This window comes from Molossus molossus, unplaced genomic scaffold (genome assembly GCF_014108415.1).
Source record: "Molossus molossus isolate mMolMol1 unplaced genomic scaffold, mMolMol1.p scaffold_m16_p_12, whole genome shotgun sequence".
Taxonomy (NCBI): domain Eukaryota; kingdom Metazoa; phylum Chordata; class Mammalia; order Chiroptera; family Molossidae; genus Molossus; species Molossus molossus.
Window position 1 is genome coordinate 11761326 of NW_023425347.1, and position 23604 is coordinate 11784929.

The following is a 23604-nucleotide window of genomic DNA, read 5'->3' on the forward strand; positions in this document are numbered from 1 at the left end:
GTGCCACGTGGCCCTGCGGGGGCTGGGCAGGGTTCCTGCTGGGAGCCAAACAGATGTGCTCAGCCCTGGGCTCTTTCTGCAGCTGCACACCGGCCTGTGTAGCAGCCACTGGCACAGACAAAGGCTTCCTCTGAGGAATGTTGTTGCCAGAAAGGAACAAAAGGCAGCAATACTTTTGCTGACAGAGCATGCTGGTTTCATACATTTGAATTTTGCTCCCCAGAGGTCTTCCCTGTCTCAGAAAATGACAAATGACACTGTATCCTTCTAGTTGCTCAGGACAGAATCCTTGGAGTCACCCTTAACCCTTCTCTTTCTTTCCCACCCACATGGGTTTCCTCAGCAAATCATATGGACTCTTCTTACAAAATCTATCCAGAATCCAACCCCCACGCCCTTTCCGCCCTCTGCTCCAAGTCTTCACCCTCTCTCACCTGGCTTGTTGAAGTCGCCCCAGCTGCTCCTCCTGCTGCCACCCTTTCTCACTGCAGCCTCGTGGCAGAAGGGCCACAGGGCACATGGACCTGTGCATCAGGTCAGACCGCTCCCCGGGGAAAGCTCTCTCATGACCTGCGTCCCTTTCAGAGCGGGAGCCAGCATCCCCATGGCCAGTGAGCCTCCCTGACCTCGTCTCCTCTCCCCACCCCGGGGTTCCCTCTCCCTGAAGCCCCTCTGACCACTTCACCGGTCACGGGGGTGCCAGCCCTGAGCAGCATGGACTGCTCCTGCACCTCCCAGGAGCTGCTGGACCCCCTGCTTAAAACTGCAAGCAGGCACCAGCCCCATCCCGCCCTGCCCTGCCCTGCCCAGCCCTGCCCTGCCCTGCCCCGCCCCGCCCAGCCCAGCCCTGCCCAGCCCCGCCCAGCCCGGCCCAGCCCTGCCCTGCCCTGCCCAGCCCTGCCCAGCCCAGCCCTGCCCAGCCCCGCCCTGCCCAGCCCCGCCCTTCCCTGCCCTGCCCTGCCCTGCCCTGCCCTGCCCAGCCCTGCCCTGCCCTGCCCAGCACTCCCGTCCACCCTCCCTGCTCTCATTCTCTCTGTGACATCAGCACACGACACAGCACAGACACAGCTAAGGGTCACGTGCACTGTCTGTCTCCCCCGCGAGCCTACAAGCCTCACAGGGCGAGGTGTGGTTGTCTGCTTCTCCTCTCTCCCGCGTCCAGAGCTGCAGCTGCACGTGGAAGGTGCTCAATGACTCTTCACTGGATGGTTGGTTGTTCTGTGGCCCACACACCTCACGCTCCCGTGTCCCTTTCAGGGAGAATACCAGGTGTTGCTGAAACTGTACAATGAAGACCATTCCATGGTGGCCTGTGCCAATGCTACCGTCATCAGCTCCTGAGCAACTCGCAGGCACAGCAGTCTGTCTCGTGGGAACTCCGGGCTCCTCCACCGAACCCACTGTGAAGCACAGTCGACGGCGAGGCTTGCCGAAGGGGCTGGCGCGACGTCAGCCCCAGCACTGGGCCTCAGACTCCACATGGAATGAAGCATCCAAGTGACCTGCTTCTAAGGAGGTCCTGGCATCGCTAAGCAGTCTTGAGGGCCCATCCTTCTTCCCTGAGTGGTCACCTCACACCGGCTCCTTAGGAGTACTCCCTCAGTTACCCAGAATAAAGAAAGCTGGCCCACAACTGGTCATGGTTCTTCAAAGAATCTGAGTACAGTCCTGTCGTTATAATGTCATTTCCTCAGACACAGTGCTGGGGGCTGGTGCGGCGTAAATGGTTCTAAGAGATTCGGGAGGACGGTGGCCCCGCTCAGGTTAGAGCGTGGGGAACATGCTTGTCCTCCCGCTGGGCCGGCCCGTGCTGTGGACCGCAGGGTGGAGAAGCTCGCGAAACATCCTAGAGCGACAGCGAGGTCGGACTTGGTGGGTAACTGCTGAACCCTACAAACTCAGCACCTCGGATCCTCTGGGGAGAAAAACAGGCATTGTCCCTGCCTTCACGGACCTCGTGTCCCCTGCAATACTAAAAAGCCACGTGTTGGCCCGTGAACACACTGGGGCAAGCAACCTTATTAGCTCGGTACCTGGCAGGTTGCCTACCTGCTGTCAAAGCCATTTTGGCAGCCCGGTCTTCTCCTGCCCCAGGATGTACAGAAGCAAAAGGTGGACGTCACCGCCCCTTCGCCATGGGGTGCCCTCCTCCCCACCCCTCTCCTTCCAGTGTCCCTGGGCCAAACGAGTGTCTGGTCCTGTGGATCCTACTAAGGGGCTGGAGTCGGGTGACCGGGTTGACTTTATCATATTCAGGTCTTTGCTATCCACCCAAGTGCCACCACACTAAAAGAGGAAAAAACTCCATAGTTCAGAAATGCTCAATGCTATTAATTACTGTCCGTATAGAATTAAAGTACCTAGAATAGCAACCCATAAATGCCGGGTGAATCAAACTTTAAACTTTAAAACCAGAATCCGAGCTTTACTGGGTGACAGCAGTGCCCCGGCCCGTGCCCCTGCGTGCCCAGGAGCAGAGGCCCACTGCAGCCCTGCCAGGCTCAGCGTGAGCCCCTGACCACACAGGGTGGCAGTGCACCCTTCCCGCTCCCTCCAGGGAGACGCCCTCCCCGCCCGTAAACACCGCTGTCCTGGCGAAGGGCCTGCGCAGGTCGGTGCGCACAGGGTCCCACAGCCCAGGACAGCGGCGCGGCCTTCCGGACACGGGCGAGGAGCAGGGAACAAGCTCACTTTTTATTCTTCTACTGCTCAGCCATTCCCTTTCCTACTTTGTCCTCTTCTTAAACAGTCAACAGCATGTGCGTGTGTGTGGTGTGGCTGAGAGAAAGTTTCAGGTGCTGTAAGTCTGGGTGGAACAAGGATTTTCACATACGGCGCTGACCTCAGCCGTGACTGCACAGCAGTTGCACTGCGGACGTTGTGATTTGAGAGAAAAGGAGTCTTCGTCTGCCCTGGCCGGTTTGGCTCAGCGCTGGAGTGTGGGGGCCTTGGACCGAAGGGTCTCAGGTCCAGTTCCTGGTCAAGGGCACATACCTGGGTTGCAGGTTCTATCCCCAGCCCTGGTAGGGGTCCTGTGGGAGGCAACCAATCGATGGCTCTCACACTGATTTTTCTCTCTCCCTCCCTCTCTCCCTTCCACTCTATCTAAAAACCAATGGGAAATATCCTTGAGTGAGGATTAACAACAACAAAAAAAAGAAAAGAAAGTGTTTCTCTGGCTCAAAATATGTCTGTCCTTAGAGTCCTGTCATGGGCCTTGAAGTTCACTGTGAGTTCCACTCTTGCAAATTGAGAAAATCACTCACTGTTTACAAGTCTCTTGTTAAAATGCAAACAATCCCGGTAGGAGAAACCCCAGAATCATTATCACTCTAATACTCCGGCAGAATATAGTCACAGGATGAAGTCTGGGCTGCCATCCGGCAAGCTCTCCTAGGTGAACTGTGGGTGCCCCTGGGGTGGGGGCCAGTGTGCAGAACAGAGAACTTAATTTCCTTCTCAGTCTCTCATACAAAGAGTTTGCTGCTGTTACAAAATCACCATTAGGTATTCTAAAAGTTCCTCCTCAATAAACTTCCCTATACAGTGTCAGTTGGTTTAAGAGTATGTGTGCTTTGCCTCCAGAACCCAGAACTCTGGGAATGGGCCAGCTCCAGTCATTGGGTGCCAAGAGCCCTCCCTTATATTTTACGGGAAACCTTAGCCACCCTGTGTTGACTTTGTTTTAGGTAAATTCACGTGGGACAGTGTGACCACTTCACTCAGAGCGTGTGTTCTCTGAGAAGCAGACTCACTCAATCTGCTTGCAGAGGGGACCTGGTGGGCCTGTGACTGCTGAGCCCCGGGGTTCAGCTGCACCTCCATGTCTCTGCAGCTCCTTTACCTCCCACCTCCCTGAATACTGGCTTCACCCTCAAACAGTTTTTTCTATAGTTGCAAATAATTCCACACTTGTCCAAAGTACAAAAAATGAGAGACAACTTTACCCCAAAACTTCATCCCTGCCATTCAATCTGAGTGCATGGTCTTGGGTCACGTGGCCATTCCTGACCAGTCACTTTGACCGGGCACTGACTGGCTTAGCCCAAGTCACAGAGCTGGGCTGAAGTTAGTCCCAGTGGAACTAGTGGGAATTGGTGGAGGGTGAAAGGGGTAAACAAAAAACAGGGAGGGATGCTAGGAGTCCAGAACACATCTGGAATTAGGCCAGCTTTCAGTTCTGACTCCTCTAGCTGTTAACTCAGCGAGCGACTTAGATTCTCGGAGCCTCAGTTTCCTCATCTGTCGGTGTCGATAGTAGCACCTGCCTTCCAGGAATGCTGGGAGAATCATCTGAGAGAATGTGCCTAGTCTCCTTGGGCTGCTGTAACAAAAACACCATGAACCGGGTGACTCAGTTCTGGAGATGGGACGTCCTCGATCAAGGCGCTGGCCGATTGGTGTCCGGTGAGGGCCTGCCCCCCGGCTCATGGACAGTGTTTTCCCCTTGTCTTCACATGGGGGAGGGAGGGGCTCACTGGGTCCCTTTCAGACAGGCTGTTCGCCTGATCACCTCACAAAGGCTCACTTCTGAAAACCTTGGGACTTCGGATTTCAGTAGTTGGATTTGGGGGACACAAACATTCAGTCCGTCGGCGGTGGGCATGCGCCTGCAAAGCTGAGGCCCTGTTTCCTAATGTGTCTCCTGCACCATCGGGACAGTTTTCGGGCCCTGCTCTCGTCCACAGCCCACATTTCTCTGCAAGTCCTGAAACGCTTCCCTGGCGCCCTGATTTCTTCTAGGTGTAGCTGGTTTTATTAGTCCCGGGGTGGAATCACATTTGCTGAGCTGTATGCTTGGACCATTAACCTGGAAAATAATTTAAGGGAAATATTCGGTACAAGTTATCCCCCAAACAGAATATAACCAGGCCCAAAGAGCCGAGGAATGAAAATGTGTACACTTTTTAATTAAACTTGTTTTCTGTTAAAATAAAAAAAGAAAGAAAGAAAAAAGCTGCATTTCCAAGGTGAGGAACTAAATGTAACATCTGCAAATTTAACAATTACGTCTGCCTCCAAAAAAAAATAACCCAAAATAGCTGGTGCGAGAGCGGAAAGGGCCGCATCCTGGCTGCAGGGGGACTTGGTGGGAAGAGAGCTTATCGGTTCGGCAGTTCAGTCTCAGACCCAACCAGCCGCATTGTTCTCAGTCAGCAAAACAAGTTCCTCTGTCTGCTTTCCCGATGCCTTTATGTGGCAAACAGTGGTTGCAGAGGAGCTGAGAAATAGCTATTTCACATCTAATTAGTAAATAATTTCAGTTGTTCCTTTTGGAACTGAAGACCTCAGCTGCCTGCAAATGTACCAGCCTGAAATTTTGTTCTCTCCTCTAACCCAGCTTTTCTTTAAAATATGCGACAAAATGAAATTCTCTCCTCCGGCATCTGGGTCTCCTCACTGCTGGGGAAAGAATGTAGGTGTCCATGTTGTTTCAGATGGAAGTTCTTTCCACGCCATGGAGGAAGAGCACACCCACGCACGTGAGCCCATGTCTTTCACTGTGGCTCCTGCTCCTTCCGCCAGACACGGTGGGAGGGCATTGAAGAAGAGGCCAGAGCATGCTACTGGAATGATCGAAGGGATACAACAAGGTTTTCACAAAAAGTCTGACTAAAAGGATTAAGCTGTGTGAGTTGTAGAAAGACAGCATCTGAGAAGGCAGAACCGCAACAATAATAGCAACATGTCTTTAAAAGCTGCCGATGATTTGATCATTTGCTGCATGCCCGGCACTGTGTGAGGTATGTCACCTGCATTCAACACTAATCTCAGTAGCAGCCTGTGGGTGGGTGATGCTACGACCCCGGGGCAGAATTGCGTTTCTGCTCCCGTTAGGTAGTGAACTCCATTTTAGACTAAAGTATATAACAAAAGAGACTTTCACCCAAGCACAGGCTTGTCTCTTACTACTTACTTGGGATCCCTGAAACTCAACAAGTCAGCAAAGGCCAACTGAGGCCTGCCGTGGCCCACATCTCCCCCCAGGCTCCACCTCTGCCCACGGCTGCGCTTGTCGCCCCCGAACTACCCCGCTGCACCCTCTCTGATTCTCTTTAGCGAGCTCGTCCTCACCCCTTTTCATGTGCGACTCATGTTGTCTGAGTCCCCTTCCGAGTGGAAGGTGTGGGCTTCCCCAGGAGGCAGGGGTCCGGGCCAGAGGAGCAAGGAGAGAGGGGACGCCAGCCTCAGAAGGCACCTGGCAAGGAGGCAGCACTGAGACGGGAGGGAAAGGGAGCTCGAAGGGCTGGGGGCAGGGGCCAGGGAGCTGTTTGGAGGTGTGAGAAGGGTGTGCTGAACCGTCGGGGCGCACAGGTGCCCGCAGCAGCCTCCACTGGGCGGGTGCGGGGCGGACAGGTGCCCGTAGCAGCCTCCACTGGGCGGGTGCGAGGAGGCTGGCAGAGCTGCTGGCGGGGCTCGGGGCTCTCTGGCTTCCTCCCCCACTGCTTCCAGAGCCGATGGGGATGCTCCACAAAATTTTGCTCAGGAGCCCTGACTTTCCTGGAGCCAGGATCGGGGTCTCAGCAACTTCTCCTTCTGTTCTGGTTCGTTCCGGCTGCTGTCACCAAATACCCAGAAGGAGCCAGCTCACAGACCACAGATGCCTGTTTCTCACGGTCCTGGAGGCCGAAGGCCACGGGGTCCTCAGATTCGGCGACGGGTGAGGGGCCAGCTCCTGGGTCTGGACAGCCGCCTTCTTACTGTGTCCTCACCTGGCAGGGGGAGAGGGTCTCTCTGGGGTCCCTTTTATGGGGGCACTGATCTCGTTCTTGCGGGCTCCATCCTCTGACCTATCCACCTCCCACAGGCCCGGCTCCCAGTACCATCGCGCTGAGGTTGGCTTTCAACAGGTGAAACGGGGAGGACACGAAGACCTCCCTGCTCTTTCTCTGTCCCTCGTTGTTTGAAAGGCAGTGCAAGGCACGGAAAGACACCGCGATGCAGAAACTCCTCTGCGGGTCTCCTGGTGTCAAGCCCAAGCTGGCCCAGCGAGCATCTCTCAGAGGGACGCCGGTGGAGTCGCCGCGGAGAAGAGCCAGGTGCTGGGCTCTGCCTGTCCCGGCCACAGGTCCTGTGAGCCCGCGGATCCGTCCGCTGTCGCCGCCCACGTGCCAACTTTGCTGTCCACGTTGTTGTCTGTCCCTTCACTTCACACCCTGACGGCTGTCTGGCTGCAGTTGGATTTTCTGTTCAGTTTCTTTATTGGATTTTATTGTTCGATATTTTGTGTTCTGACTTCACAGCCGCTCGGGCGTCCAGACCTCGGTACCAGGAACAGGGCACAAGGCGCCGCTGAGGCCGGGCCGCTCCTGCTGCAGGAAGCTCGTCCCCGGCCCCTGGAGGCTGGACACGCAGCTCCACACTCGGGAATGACAAAGCACAGCTGGGAAGGACAGCGGCCCTCGCCCCAGCAGAGCCCTGCCCCCTCTGCTGGGTGCTGGGTGGAAGTGTGATGACAGCATCGCCCTGTGGGTGAGCTCCTGGGGCAGGGGCCCTGGGGACTGGTGTCTCGTGTCTCCACCCAGACACCGGGATGTGGGGCAGAGCCTCCAGCAGGGAGGAGCCGAGCCGGGAAGTGACTTTACAAGGAATGCAGAGAAACTCCAGGACACCAGTGGCATTTTGTGGGGCTTCCGTGGCCATGTGGTACAGGGGCAGGAGGGTGCAGCACAGCGCGGTCTGTTTCCTAAAGCCAGTGGCACCCAGCGCGGAGGGAGGGAGGGAGGGAGGGACGGAGGGCCAGGCCCGGGCAGGAGCGCCTCGCCTCCCCCACCCCCAACGCACCGCAATGGAGCAACCTCTGCCTCCGGTGGCTTTAAGGGCTTGGCCAACAGCCAGGAGAGGATGGTGCTAAAGAATGAAATAGGATACCCTGGCCGGTTTTGCTCAGTGGTTAGAGCATCAGCCTGTGGTCCAGAGAGAACGGGGTTCGGTTCCCACTAAGGGCAGTTTGTCCCCGGCCCTGGTTGGGCCGTGTCCCTTTCACATCGATGTTTCTCTCCCTCTCTTTCTCCTACTCTATCTGAACAAAAAATGGAAAAAATGTCCTCAGGTGAGGATAAAAAAAAAAGAAGAAGAATGAAATAGGAGCCCTGGCCAGTTTGGCTCAGCAGTTAGAGCATTGGCCCACTGACCAATGAGTCTCGGGTTTGATTCCGTCAAGGGCATGTACTTGGTTTCCGTTCCTCCCCGGCCCAGGTAGGGTCATGCTGGAGGCAACCAGTCAATGTGGCTCTATCACATCTGTGTTTCTCTCGGTCTCTCTCTCTCCCTCCTTCCCACTCTACCTGATAATAAGTAGAAAAATATCCTCAGGTGAGGAATAAAAAACAAAACAAGAATGATATAGGAAACAATGCTCTTGAGCTGACATGAGACTCTAAAACTACCCAGCGGAGCATGTGAGAAGAGTCTGAAGAGACCCTGTAACATGCAAGTGAGGCGCTAAGTCAGTGATATTTATGAAGTTATTATTATCAGTGTCTTCCTAAGAACCCACAGACCAACACAGAAGAAATTCCAGTTTGACTGCTGAGCAGGACTTCCCTGTCCTGGGGCCACAGCAGACCTAGAGTCCCCTTTCCTCACACATGCCCCGCCCAGCTCCTGCTGTCTCCCCGCCGACATCTGGAAGTCCGTTTGGACCTACGTGTCACCTCTGCACTGTCCCCATGATACTGTTTTCCTTCTGCTCGAAGACAGGATGTGTTACTCCTGCTGTGATCACAGTCCCTCCCTCGCCGTCCTCCACACGGTAAGATTAGGACCCGTTGTCTGTTTATATCCTGGACTGAAGCTCACCCTTCAACCCCACAGTGTATCCAGTTACCTCCCTCTCAAAGCAAATATGTGTGCGATCCAGAGAAGAAACTCCAAACTCAAAGAACTTCACAAAGTATTCGACATGTATGTATATGACAAGAATGGAATTTGCAGAGAACATTGTTCTAGTTACACAGGCAGTATTTATAACTAACATTTATTAATCAGCTGCTTTAGCTTTCTTGTGTCCTTTGCTCTCTGGGCTCCACAAAACCCAGCTATGGTCTCAACATAGGGACATGAGCCGAAAGCCATGTCCAAAGGTTCGGACTAGCAAGTTAGCGGGCAGGTAGCAATTAGCTAATGAGATGTGCAGTGTGAGCTGTCCTGGGTGCAGCCTCTGACTGTATAACAAGGACTCCTTGGGCAGCCTTTCAACATGTAGAAGAGACTTATTTTCAAAGAAACAAATGCCTTGTCATGCAGCCAGACCAAGCACCATGGATTGATGACTCCTTTGGGCTAGTTAGAAACTAGAATTCTGGGTGGAGCCCAAACCGTGGCATGTGACTGGGCAGGAAGATGACACCTTTGTGCAAAGCAGGCGGAACCGGTCCTCCAGGCAGACGTGGGCCCATGCCCAGCACAGTGCTTGGTAAGTAAGTACATGCTAGACTTCAGTCCCTGTCTCCCCTCCTGCAGTCCGCAGCCACACGACCTTACCCAGTGGCCTAGGTCAGGCTTTGGAATCTTCTCCATGGTAGATGCTGAAGAAAGAGCTAACTAAAGGGAATATTCTGCCTCAGGAAGACATTGGTCTCTGCCTGTTGATTGATGTGCTCTGACCTCACTGTCACCACCACCACCCCAGTCCACACTCACAATTACCAACAACCAAACTTCGCAAGGAACCCTCGCTGAAAGTCATCCTGGAATCAAAACAGAAGTGAACCAAACACACAGGCTTCTCTCTAATCTTGCTTTTCCCCTGTCATTTTGCGCATCAGCTTAGAACTGAGTTTGTTCCATTATAACAACAAAAAGTCATCAGCAACCTGCTCCATGACAGCCTGGGTCTTACCCGAAAAACTGCATCATTTGTGGAATATCGCTCCCTCCAAGCAGCTGTCCATCTCCGACGCCCGGGCTGGGTCAAGGCTGCCCTTTGGGCTCCCCTAGCCCGCTCCCCTGGCCTGGCCTGAAGGACACCGGACCACATTCGACTGTAACCACGTGTTTACTTTCTGTCCGCCCTCTAGCACATAAGTGCACAGAGAGAAGAAACACTGTCTTGTTCACCTTTGACCAAATCTCCGGCACCTGGTTTAAAATTTTGTTGAATGGATGATCTAAGGAAGAAAAAACACGTTGACTGTACACTGTATTATTTTGCTAGGCCTGCTATAACAAAGAAGCGTCCCAGGCTGACTGGCTCAGAACAACAGAAATTTATTATTTCTCAGTTCTGGAGGCCAGAGGTCCCAAGTCAGGGTATCGGCAGGGTTGCGCCCCCTCTGCAGTGCCGGGGAACAACTGTCCTGTGCCCCTCGTAGCTTCTGGTCCCCGGGCGCCCCTCGGCGTGTGGATGCCTCACTCCATCTAGTGTTCACGTGGCCTCTCCCTCGCTGTCCACACACCGTCTCCTCTCGGTGCAGGGCTCTCTCTGGTTTTCCCGTTTTTAGAGACATCAGTCATACTGAATTTGGGCCCACTCTCGTGATCTCATTTTAATTTGATTGCCTCTGTAATGACCCTGTTTCCAAACAAGGTCACATTCTTAGGCACTGGGAGTTAGGACCTGAACACATCTTTTGGGGGTGGGACACAATTCAACCCATAACACGTGCCTACACAGTAGCCAACATTTCCATCGCACTTGATCCTCACAGCGCTCGCGTGAAGTAGCTGGGGCAGTTCCATCGTTTGTGCTGTTAGAGAACTGAGCCTTCCTGGGAGGGCTCAGGCAGTACAGTGAGCCAAGTCCGGGACCTGTGTGAGGGACTGCAGCACTCCGCGCCACGTCGGGTGGGAGCGAGCAGGAACGTGGAGGGCAGGTGGGCCTCGGCGGAAGTCCTGCTCCTGCCACCTCGGGGCCATGTGGCCTCCACCCCCTCGTCTGTTAAGCAGGGACAATAACAGAACTTAAGTCTTCATGTCATATGGAGAGACAATGCAAGTAAAACAATTACCATGTAATGTCTATTACAGAGAATTGACCAAAATTAGCTAATATCATATCATAATGTAACTCAAACTACATCTTCCTTAAAAGGAACCCCAGAACGAGGACCAGAATTCATTAAAATGAAGCAAAAGTTCCAGTGTATATCCGGAGAAGACGAGATGTCTCTTGCCAAGTGTACCCGTCCTGTACCCATGGAGAAGCCATCTGCTTCCTCTTGAGCACTGGCCTCCTCCAGCTCAGACGTAATATTCTAGGCTAATGGGGCTCTGGGGCATGTCCAGACATGCACCCCCTGCTATGGTACTCCATACTCCCCCCGCTCCTTCCTCTTCTTTGTCCCTACTACTTCACAAAGACAGTAACAATGGGGCTACTTAATGCAACCACAGTGGTTCTCAACCTTCCTAACGCAGTTCCTCATGTTGTACGTGGGCGTGTCTGCATGTGGGCGGACCCGCCTGGAGACGGATAGAGGAGCGGTGTCTTGGTGCCTTGGTTCCTAAGACCATCGGAAATATGTGTTTTCTGAAGGGCTTAGGTGACCCCTGAGAAAGGGTAGTTTGACCCCCAGAGGGGTCATGACCCACAGGTTGAGAACCGTTGCTTTAGAGCATCTTTCGGTCCAAGGATACAGAAGGCAGGAAACGTTCAGACTGCCGATCCATAAACATTTCCAACAAAGCAAAACCCATGCTTTGCTAGAAGCATCTTTCAGGAACTGGCAACCCAACAGTCCTAAAGTTCCCATTTTACCCAGTCCCTCCCCCTTCTTTCCTTGGTGCTGAAAGTATGTGGTCTGAACTTGAGAACATGGTCCCACTGAAAAGAGATGTGGATGAGTCTCAGCTCCATCACCTCCTGGCTGTGCAGCCTTGGGCAAGCTGCTTGATTCTTCTGCGCCTCAGGTTCCTCATCTGTACAATGGGATAGCAGTTTCTCCTCACCGATTGCTGTGTGAAATACGTTCACATCAAGCTTGGTGGCACTTGGAAAATATGTCCTTTCCCTTCTTCCTTTGAGTCCTATTTAACTGCTTCTATTAAACAACTATGTGATATTTATAAAGAAAATTAGAACAATTCTAAATAGAGTAAACATTTTTTAAAAAGTGTGGACTTTAAATTCCCTGATGCAACTTGCATGTTAGACATTACAAAGGTGATTTTAGGATGATGCAGCATCCTGGAGATGGCCAGTGGTGGTTGCTATGTAACAAAATGAATGTACTGAATGCTGCTGAAAACCTCCAAATGGTTCAAAAGTGCACTTTATGTTACATAGAGTTTACCAACTTTTTTTACATTTTTCAAAAATAAAAAGGAGTTCATTCTGCAACTATTTTTCTTAGTGGGCAAGGAAAAGAAAATGGAACCATGTCACACCCTTCCGAAAATCTAAGTTTTTTGCAAAGAGTTCACTAATGTTTTTGCAAAGCATTGTATAAATCTATTCGGAATTCTTTGATCTTAAAATTTTGGCAGACATTGACATTATAATAAAAACGTGTTCAAAGGCATTGTTTGAATTGTTCTCAGAAAGCTTTGTTCTCTGTGACGGTAGCGGTCTCTCTAACTGAGGCTGGGAACAAAGTTTAACCTCCTAACGGGACAGGAAAATACCTCTTATCAGAGAGAGGCAGAAAGCGAGGCTCTGTGCCCTCGTGAGATTCATAACAATGACAAGGGTCCCCCACCACCCCTCTCCCTCTTCTGAAGAAAAGAAGGAAACGGGGGTCTCAGATGCAAGGCAAGCAAGCAGGTTTGTTCAAATACCCCAGAAAGAGTACAAGCAGGAGAAGAGAGCACTTCACTGAACCGGTGACCTGGAACACCTCACCCTGGCTGTCACCTGGAATGGTTGTTCTAGTCCTTAAGTGCTTAGTATGGGGTTGCTTTTAAGGGCATTGTACAAGGCACTTTTTTATAAACTAGACAAATAATTTCTGTTACAAACATTTCTCCTTTTTCCCCCAGTGACACCCTCCTCCCAATCCCGCCCCCCGCCCCAGCATTGTTGTCTATGTCCATTGGTTACACATACATGCATATACGTTCTGTGATTTATCTCTTCCCTCCCCCCACCGGCCCCCTCTTCTGAGGGTTGTCAGTCTGTACCCTACTTCTATGTCTCTGGGTCTGTTTTGTTCATCAGCTTGTTTTGTTCATTATATTCCGCAAGTAAGTAAGATCATGTGATGTTTGTCTTTGTCTGATTGACTTGTTTTACTTAGGATAATACTCTCTAGGTCCCTCCAGGTCCTTGCAAAGAATAAGAGATCTTTCTTTCTTACAGCTGCATAGTACTCCATTGTGTATATGTACCATAGCTTTTTTATGCATTCGTCTACTGATGGACACTTGGGCTGTTTCCAGATCTTGTAAATAGTGCTGCTATAACCATAGGGGTACTAAATAGACACCGCTCCAAACAGGACATACAAATGGCCAAGAGACATATGAAGAAATGCTCATCATCACTAATCATCAGAGAGATGCAAATTAAAACAACAATGAGGTATCACCTCACACCTGTCAGAATGGCCGCCATCAACAAATCATCAAACAAGTGCTGGCGAGGGTGTGGAGAACAGGGGACTCTAGTGCACTGCTGGTGGGAGTGCAGACTGGTGCAGCCACTGTGGAAAATAATATGGTGTTACCTCAAAAATTTAAAAATGGAACTGTCATTTGACCCAGTGATCCCACTTCTAGGAATATACCCTAAGAAGCCTGAAACATTGATCAGAAAGAAATATGTACCCTTATGTTCATAACAGCACTATTTACAATTGTTAAAATTAGAGAATTTTAAAGTCACTGCTGCCCTGTGAAGTAATACTACCCCCACTTAAAGGATTTTCGCATCAGTACCTTCAGTAGGGCCATTCTCAGAACCGCGTGTCTGAGAAAGTACGGAGGCCGGAAGTGTGTGGGCAGCACGTCAGCCCTGCTTGAGGCCATTGTCCTGGAGCCACTCAAAGGCCCAGCCCCACTGCCATCCTCGGTGCCCTGTGGCGCCTTACCCTGGCCAGCTTGTCCCTCCTCCCCTTTGTGCTGACATGCACTGCAAACGAGTCACATGTCCCTTCAGTGAATGTTCATCAAGCCTGTCCCAGGAGGCCCTGTGGTAGAGGCCAAAGCACAGTGAACAGGCGGGCACAGCATGAACAGGGGGGCACAGCATGAACAGGCGGGCACAGCATGAACGGGGGGCACAGCATGAACAGGCAGGCACAGTGAACAGGCGGGCACAGTGAACAGGCGGGCACAGCATGAACAGGCGGGCACAGCATGAACAGGCGGGCACAGTGAACAGGCGGGCACAGCATGAACAGGGGGGCACAGCATGAACAGGCGGGCACAGTGAACAGGTGGGCACAGCATGAACAGGCGGGCACAGTGAACAGGCGGGCACAGCATGAACAGACAGACACAGTGAACAGGCGGGCACAGCATGAACAGGCGGGCACAGCATGAACAGGGGGGCACAGTGAACAGGCAGGCACAGCATGAACAGGTGGGCACAGCATGAACAGGCGGGCACAACCTGAACAGGCGGGCACTGTGAACAGGCGGGCACAGCATGAACACGCGGGCACAACCTGAACAAGCGGGCACAGTGTGAACAGGCGGGCACAACCTGAACAAGCAGGCACAAGGTGAACAGGCGGGCACAGCGTCCACTTTCAGGGCAGTATCAACAGAGAGAACACAAAACGTGAACTCAGACCCTCGGGACCCACCCATGTTCTCCTTCTACCACGGCTCCACTCAGTCCCCACAAACTTGGTGCTTTGCACAGCACAAACGTTCAGTTTAGGGGGTCAGAAACCTGATCTGCTCTCGCTGGGCTGAAACCAAGGTGGAGGTGAGACTGCTCTGGGGCTCTCGGGAAGACCTGTCTCTGCCCCGCGCTGCCCACGTTCCTCGGGGCCTCTTCCTCCCTCGTAGAACATCGCTTCTCTCTACGTCTGTCTTCCCAGTCACATCTTCCTTGGAGTCTCTCCTCCTTGGTTCACCTGTAAGGACCTTGGATTACACTGGACTCACCTGGACAATCCAGGGTCGTCTCCACACCTCAAGGTCCTTAACACACCTGCAAAGTCCCGTTTACCATGTAAAGTAAAAGGTTCTGGGGACTAACACAGGGACATCGTTGGAGCCCTCATCCTGCCTTCCTCACCAAGCCCGACTGGGGGGCACGGGCCAGGCTCCCAAAGGAGAGGCTGACTTTAGTGAGACTCTTTTCAGATTTTTTAAAAAATAAAATGGGCCCTGGTTGGTGTGGCTCGGTTTTTCCTGTGCACAGAAAGGTTACTGGTTTAATTCTGGGTCGGGGCACGTGCCCGGGTTGCAGGCTCGGTCCCGGTGAGGGGTGTGCAGGAGGCAGCCAACAGATGTTTTGCTCTAGCATCAATGTTTCTCTCTCCCTCTCTCTAAAAATCAATAAAAAATCTTTTTTAAAAATTCCAGGGAGTAACAAAATCCCTGACAATCTTGAATCATTCATAGTTAGTTATAGAGAAATAATAGGTTTTTCTGCGTGGAAACATATTTGTGCATGGTGTAGTATTTCCTGAAAAAGTTAAACACAGAACTACCACATGACCCAGCAATTCCCTTTCAGGGTACAGACCCATAAGAATTGAGAGCAGGGACTTGAGCAGATATTTGCACACCCGTGATCATAGCAGCATTATTTACGATAGCCAAAGGTGAAAACAACCTAAGTGTCCATGTATGGATGAACAGACAGACAAAATGTGGCAGACACATACAATGGAATATTATGCAGCCTTAAAAAGGTAGGAAATTCTGATACATGCTATAAATGGATGAACCTTGAGGACATATGCCCAGTGAAATAAGTCATACAAAAAAGGACAAATGTTATTTAATTCCATGTATATGAAGAACCTAGAGTAGTCAAATTCCTAGAGACAGAAAGCAGAATGGTGGGTGCCAGGGGCCAGGGAGGGGAAGTGGGAGCTGGTGTCCGAGGAGCACAGTTTCGGTGTGAGAAGATAAAGATGTTCTGTGGATGGACGTGGCCATGGTGGCACAGCAGTGTGAAAGTACCTAATGCAGCTGAACAAGCGCTTAAAATGGTAAACTTATATATCTTTCACCACAATGAAAAAGGTATTTGTGGATTTCTTAGCATGTCAACCACTGATTAAGAAACGAAACAGAAATACTAGAGAAGTGTCGATGACATGCACAGTCTTTTAGTCGATTCCTATTTTGTTGTCATCCGCTCCTCTGTGGCTGTAAATGGTCAGACCAGGTAGAGAGAGCACAGGTCCCGGAGCCCGTCTAAATATGCCATCTTCTGCCTTGGAATCCAAGCCGGGTTCTCTACTCTTTGCTTTGCCACCCCACCCCCACCCCCAGGCTCCTGTTTCCTCAGCTGGTGGGCTGCTCGGCTGCCCCGTGAGCACCTGCAGCTTCTCCACGCCCCCAGCCGATCCCTCACGCCTCCTGGGCAGCTCACCTGCCATATGCCCTTATGCAGGGACCCACAGAGCTCCAGATCCTACGGTGCAGACCATAAATCCAGACCACTTACACACACTCTGTATTATGTTTGTATCTGGAAAATTAAATTTCTCTTAAACATTGCCAATTTTCAGCCAGCGCCTCTGTTTATTCTCCGAAGCAGCTCAGCCGTCTTACACACAAGCCACACGGAGATTTGCATGCATGTCAAAGAGGAAGTGTGAGCTGAGCAGAGCCCAGGGGGCCCAAGAACTTGCAGGGCCCTCGGCCCTTCAGCACACAGGCACGGGGTCCCAGGGGCTGAGGGGAAAAAGGGACACTGAGGCAGCCTCAGGCAGCTCGGCTGATGTGGCCAGTCAGCGCCATAGCCCCACAGGTCACAGAGGGACACGGATGTGGGGGCAGGCCCCGATCTGCAGCAGAAAGCAGTAGACTCTGAGAGAGGATTTGAAGCCTGTTGATGAAGAGATAAACCACATAACTGCTCAGCGCAACACGACACAGCAAACGCTCGGTGACCGGAGCTGCAGGCACGTGTTGAAATCACTGGGCGACGGGGGCATAGGGAATCCAATCAGGAGTGTGTGCTGGGCTTAGCACGTCACTGAGAGAGAGCCCGCCCTAACCAGGCGTGGTGTGGCTCCCGTCTTCATGGAGGTTAGGGAAAGAGCAGCAGAGAAGTCGGGATGTGGCCCTGAAGGGCCGGCCCACGCCCTCGTCCTAATTCTATGGTTGTTAAGCAGCCTTCTCGCTCTGACTTGGTTTCTCACATAGACTCTTCTGCGAAGGCCAGTAAAGCGAGGTGGGGTCAGGGTTCGAGTTGCAACCTTGTCGTGGGAAGCTCTCTGAGTACTCTTCACCTCTCGGGCGGTCAGTGTCCTGGACTACCCTCTTCAGGTGTTGTTTGGGCCCTAACATCTTGTATCTTTGAACATTTCTGTTCACTACAGTTACAGTTACATTGTTCACGGCAACAAAATAAACTCAGCATTCTTTATTAGTTTGTCTCTCTTGAGTTTAAGATGAGCTGCTTCCTCTGATCCTGGTTATTTCAGGGAGAGATAATAAACATTTCGTTTCTGGATTTACCAGCCTGGGAGCAAAGCCCCACCGCATGGAGAGGCACCCAAGGCTGAACCACGCTGCCTTCAGATCCCTCAAGTGGTAGCTCTGGTCTCTCTTCCGTCTGCAGAATAAAGGTGACATTTGCAAAGAATGACCACGCTTTTAAAAAAATCACAAATTAGCCCTGGCCAGTTTTGCTCAGCGGTTAGAGCGTCGGCCTGCGGTTCAGAGAGACCCGGGTTCGGTTTCCACTAAGGGCAACCGAGGTTGGGTTGTGTGGGTGGCAGCCACTCGATGTGTCCCTTTCATGTCGATGTCTCTCTCTCTCTCTCTCTCTCCCTCCCACTCTATCTGAACAAAAGATGGAAGCGTGTCCTCAGGTGAGGATAAAAAATTTTTTAAAATTCACAAATTATACATTTGAATAAGCACAGTTTATGTCATGTGTTTATTTTCCAAGTCTCACTGGGTGGCAAATTGATACTGCCAGTCAGAGAGGAAAGAAAACCTGCCTCTTTGGTTTGGGCTGTACCTGACCGGGTTTTCCTGCTGTGTGCCCACCTATCAGGTGGCAGAGGAAGATCATTCGTGTCTAGGCTGACTTTTCTATTTAGGTGCAGTGACGTACACAGTCCCATTGGTATTCATTCTTCGGGTAATCATATCTCAGTCTCATGTTTCCATGCCCACCCCTTCCCAGATGGTATCTGGTGCATGAGGGAGGCGGCCTCCAATAAGCTCAAGGTGGTGGGACAAGGAGTTTGGGGATGCAGGAACTGTCTTCAGCCCCGTGCTCACCTTGGCCAATCTGGCACTGCGGTCGAGTTGGCCTGACCTTGTCTGTTGGACCTGCCAGCCTGCTGATGACATTGTGCCTCCTGGACCTTGGCCCACTCTTTCCTAGCGGGTCCTCCCCCCGGTTCCGCCTTCCTCAGCTCCCTTTGGTCACAGACTGCTGAGCCGGAGCTCTCTGCTGGGGCCTTGTCGGGGGCCCTCACCTTACTGTGGGGAGGCCCCAAGTCTGACTCAGTGGCTTTCAACCCAACATTCATGCCATGTGAGAAACTAGGGGGGTTGAGAGTGTCGACCAGACTCACTCTGTCCAACCACATCACCTACCATGCTGGATCACCCCGTGCCGCAGCAAGTCCCGCAGCAAGTCCCGCACAGCATTTTCCTCCCGTCTTTCCCAGGGTGCAGAGGGAAGCAGCCCTCGCCCAGCTTCTCTCTGATCTGTCACCAAGGTGTGCTGGTAGTTTACAGCAGGCTCTCCAGGGATTTGAAATATTTACCAATATTCCCACCAGGTCCAATCTCAAGCTGCCAACTACATAACAATCAGCCGATAAAACTCCTGAAATGTTAATAATCAGGTCTCAAGAGCTAGTACAAGCCAGCTGTCACACCCAGACACCCTGAAGCTCTCAACCCTCTCCAGCATAAAGATAGAAAACTGCGCCCTGGCGGTGTGACTCAGTTGTTTGGAGCATCGCCCCTTCCCCGAAAAGTGGCCGGTCTAGACACAGCCCGGTTGCAGGTTCGGTCCCTAGTCAGGGTGCACGTGGGAGGCAGCCCATTGACATTTCTTTTCACCTCAATCTCTCCCTCTCTCTCTCTCATAAAAAAATAAAAAGAAGAAAGATAGAAAATTGCCATAAACTTCCAACCAGCTACCTCTCCTGCCTCTTTCTAACTTTTCTCTCATCATCTCCGGTTTAAGAAGGGATGGACTTCCTCCGTCCAGAGCAGTAAGCTGATAGCCGAGACAGGCACCTTCTCTGCACTGTGGACACACCTCTAACATCTGACCCCAGGCTTCGTTCTTAAGATGCTAAACGGAAGCTAAAAATATTAGAAAGTGCTTTCCTTTACCAAAGTTTATTGTCAGGCTGTAAAAATCAGCTTTGAATGTCAGAGCTGGACATTCTGTTATCCGTACTGGGCTATTTTTATTGCTCTGTCTTCAAACTCATGGACTCTTCCCTCTATCACCTGCATGGCGCCCGTCCCGTTGTTAAAGTTTTGGTTATCATATTTGTCACTTCTAAAATTCCCATTTTATTCTTTGTTCTACTTAGTATTTTCTATTTTTTGCTGAGACTTTCTTTTCAACAATTTGGAGAGTATTTGCCCTCACTTCGTGGAGCATTCTTGTAATTGCTGCCTGAGTCTTTGTCTGATAATCCCAACATCTGGGACATCTTGGCATTGGCATCTGTTGGTCCTTTTTCATGCAAATTAAAGTGCTCCTGGCTCTTTGTATACTAAGTAATTCTGGATTAGTTCTTGGATATTTTGGGTATGTTATGAAACACTAATTTATATTTCAAGCCTATGGGGAACGTTGCTGGTTTTATCTAGGCAAGCTAACTGCTTTGTTTAGTAGACTGTTGTGTTCAGGCTGCAGGTACCGACTAGGCCCCTCTCCATATGGTTTAAATGCCAGTACCATTTTTTGAAATATGTTTTTATTGATTTTGGAGAAAGAGGAAGGGAGAGGAAGAGAGAGGAAAAAGCATAGACAAGAGAAACCTCCATCTGCTGCCTCCTGCATGCCCCCTGCTGCTGAGCGAGCTCACAACCCAGGCATGTGCCCTGACCTGGAATCGAACTAGTGGCCACCTCTTGGTGCGTGGGACAGTACTCAACCACTGAGTCACAGTGGCCGGGCTGCCAATACCATTTTTAAAGTTTTTGCAGTGCTATTCAAATGTTTCTACATGTGTGCCCCCAGTGAGTGGCCTGGGTAATAAACTGTGGTCTATGGCATGGTTTGGGTCTCAAAAGTCCCTGACATTCTGTCTAGGGTCAGATCTATGCTGTGCAGTATGGGGAGGAGCCTGGGGGTTCCTAAACAACTGTATGAGGTTGCTTTTCTGAGCTCCTTCCTCTCCATTGTCTCCCCAGCATTTCTGGTCCCCTGGGGCTCTTCTCTTCAGTCTCCGGCCAGAAGGCTGGGGCTTTGTTTACTCATTCTGCCACACGCTTGCTGCAACTGAATCTGTCTGGGGCTGAGCAATGGAAGAAAAACAACAAGTATTCAGCCATGGTCTTGGGACCACAGCTCCTCCAACTAGAGAGGAAGTTTCCCTCCCTCAGGGTTGTGGGCTCCCCTTGGCTATGACTGTCCCTGCTGCCACCTCAGGCTTGCTAAGGAGCCGAGATGTAAGAGAATGGGCGAGGGGACAATATGTGGGCTTTCTCCCTCTCGCACTAGGAGATCCCTCTTGCAGTCCTCAGACCTGAGCCAGCTGCTTCCCCTAGATCTTTCTCTGTGCTGGTGCGCTTTTCAGATTTGGGGCTATGCTGAGTCCAGGAAATATCAGACAGGGAAATGTGAGCTCGCTGCCAGTTTAGAGGCCCTTCAGAGGCTGACCCTCTTTCCCAATCCACTTGCTACTTTCTAGCCTTCAGAGTCCTCAAATAGCTGCTCGTGCATCCTGTCCTGGTGTTATAGCTGACTTCGGTAGGTGAGGCCGGGCGGAGGGTGTTTAATTCATGTTATCCAGAACTAGACCTCCACAGTGTAATCAAAGAGATCTTTCTAAAGCACACATCTGGCTTGCCACTTGTCTGCTTGAACCTCCTTAAAGACCCCCACTTTGTGCCCTCAAATAGAAACAAGTGAAATTAATTTTAATAGTACATTTTATTTAATACAACATATATAAAACTATAATTTCAACATGTAATCAATATTTTGAAAAATTATCAAGGAAATATTTTACATTCTTGTTTTGTTCACAATCCGGTCTGTATTTTACACTTGCAGCCCATCCAGTTTGGACCAGCCTCGTTTTGAGTGTGGAATGGCTCCATGTGACCAGTGCACACCACACTGGACAGCACAGGACTGGGGCTGGGTGTCAGTATTAACAGTAACAGCTGATGCTTACCACGTGTTTACAACACGCCCCGAACTCCGCTGAGCCCCCGAGACTTCACGGTCGCTGAACCCGCACAGGAGCCCACACGCTAGGGGCCGTGTGACTCCTGACTCCAGGTCGCAAAGGAGTCTCACAGAGCGAGCCCTCGCCCAGGGCAACGCACACAGTTGGGCAGCAGAGCCAAGGCCAGACGAGGCCCGGCTCCCACGCTGCCGCCCAGCCCACGGGACCCTCAGTAAGCACGGACTGGCTGACGCCCAGTGCCCCTGAAACACACGCGGTGAGAAGAGCCACGGTCAATACGGCCGAAAAGGTCTGACGAGGAAATTCATGTTTTGAAAGTCATCAGAGAGAACCACCATACCCTTCCGGAAAACACCCGCCCTGGGCCATGGCCAAAGCATGGTTCTGGGTTGAATCAATGACAAGCCTGACAAAGGGTAACATTTTTTCTGTTCTCAAGCATTAAAAGCTTATAACAGTCCGCTTAGTGAAGACGCCGCTGCGGTGGCTGTGGTGGCGGTGCTCAGGACGTCCAAGAACTTCCGAGTCAGTGACGGCGACTGGATTCGCCCTGAAGAACCAGCTGCAACAGATGTGGTCGGGGGACAAGTGAGGCCACGATGATGAAGCAAGGGCACTGAAACGGGAAAGACTCGGGCAGAACAGAGCCCAGGCCTGTTTCGAGCTCATGACTGGCAGGGGAAGACCTGCGGTAACGGAATTGGGCCCGAAGAGCAGAGTGTAACGTGTGTAATATTCCAGAGTATGCTAAGTCAGAAGAAAGGACAGCATACGGTGGCGGCTTGAATGAAAGAGAAAATGTTGACTATATAGAAAGAGAAGAATCTGATGGTGGATATGATGAGTTTCAACGTAAAAAGAAAAAGTGCAGAAGAAAGGCAGTTGGTCCAGCGTCTATTTCTACAGGAAGTCGAAGATAAAGAATCTGAGGGAGAAGAAGAGGATGAGGATGAAGAGCTTTCTAAATATAAATGAGATGAGGATGAGGGTGAAGATGATGCTGATCTCTCAAAATATAATCTTGATGCCAGTGAAAAAGATAGTAATAAAAGAAAATCTAATAGACAGTCGCTCAAAGCCTCGATCTTCACATCCACGATCTTCATCACGTTCGTCCTCCCCCCGAGTTCAAGGTCTAGGTCCAGGTCTCGTTCGAGAAGTTCTTCCAGTTCGCAGTCAAGCTCTCGTTCCAGGTCCAGAGAACGTTCGAGGTCTTGTGGGTTGGAATCAAGATCCAGCTCCAGGTCCCACAGGGGCTCTTCTTCCCCACAGAAAAGATCTTCTTCAAGTTCATCATCTTCTCCTGAGAGGAACAGAAAGAGAAGTCATTCTAGATCTTCATCTGGTGATCGCAAAAAAGAGTCGAACACGATCCCGGCCCCCCGAAAGCCAGGTGATTGGTGAAAACACTAACCCCTCTGGTTCCCAGCGCCGACCCCTCGGAACACCACTACTTTCCCAGGCGCCACAGGTCATTTTCTGGATCATCCATCTGGTTCCCGTTCAAGTTCAAAAAAGAAATAATGTATTAAAATTTCCACCTTAAAAAAAAAGAAGTCCAGTATCGTGCACGAAGCATATTTTTTAAGAAGCTGGTGTCTTACTTGGTCAGAAGTGCTAAGTCTGCCAGTAGAGGTGCATGCCTTTCGCTGCTTTTCCGAACAGTATAGCTGTTCATTTGTGAGATTAAAAGTAAATAGTATTTTAAGCCACAAAGTCAAAAATAACAATAATAAAAATAATAATTTATTTAGAGAAAGTTCGTTTTCAACACACTTGGTAGATAATAAAATCGAGCTGGTTTCCTTCTTAGTCTCTTCATTCAACAAGCTCTGTTAACCTCTGAGGCCCACGTTCTCTGCCTGGCACACGGTAGAAGGGTTTCAGCTGCTTTCTTGGGTGCTGTTTTTAAAGACTTCTCCGTGATGAATGTGAGTGGTTTCCTTTTCTTGTTCTTGCCAAGAGGGACACCCTCCCAATAACAGGAAGGTGAGATCTATCCACTACCACCTCACCCTACGGAATCAAGATCACCTTCCCGCAGCAGTCCTAGGTAACTCACCTTTCCTTTATGCCAGGATTTATCCTCTGAGAAATATTTACTTTTTTAACCTTTAGACTTTACACAAAAAGTGTAGATTTTTTTTTCTATTAGAATTAACTTCTGTTTTAAGGAACAGAA

At 51.0% G+C, this 23604-nt stretch overlaps 1 protein-coding gene and 1 pseudogene across 1 annotated transcript in view; both read left to right on the forward strand.

Annotated features, from left to right (window-relative positions):
* The window catches only part of LY86 (lymphocyte antigen 86), a 60052-nt gene extending 58423 nt beyond the window's left edge, over positions 1-1629 (forward strand). Inside the window, exon 5 of the mRNA XM_036256394.1 lies at positions 1258-1629. Coding sequence (XP_036112287.1) covers positions 1258-1341 — 84 coding nt within the window. The 3' untranslated portion in view covers positions 1342-1629. The remainder of the gene's footprint in view (positions 1-1257) is intronic.
* Positions 1630-6939: 5310 nt separating this feature from the next.
* On the forward strand, positions 6940-23092 carry LOC118626197 (annotated as a pseudogene).
* Positions 23093-23604: the final 512 nt, after the last annotated feature.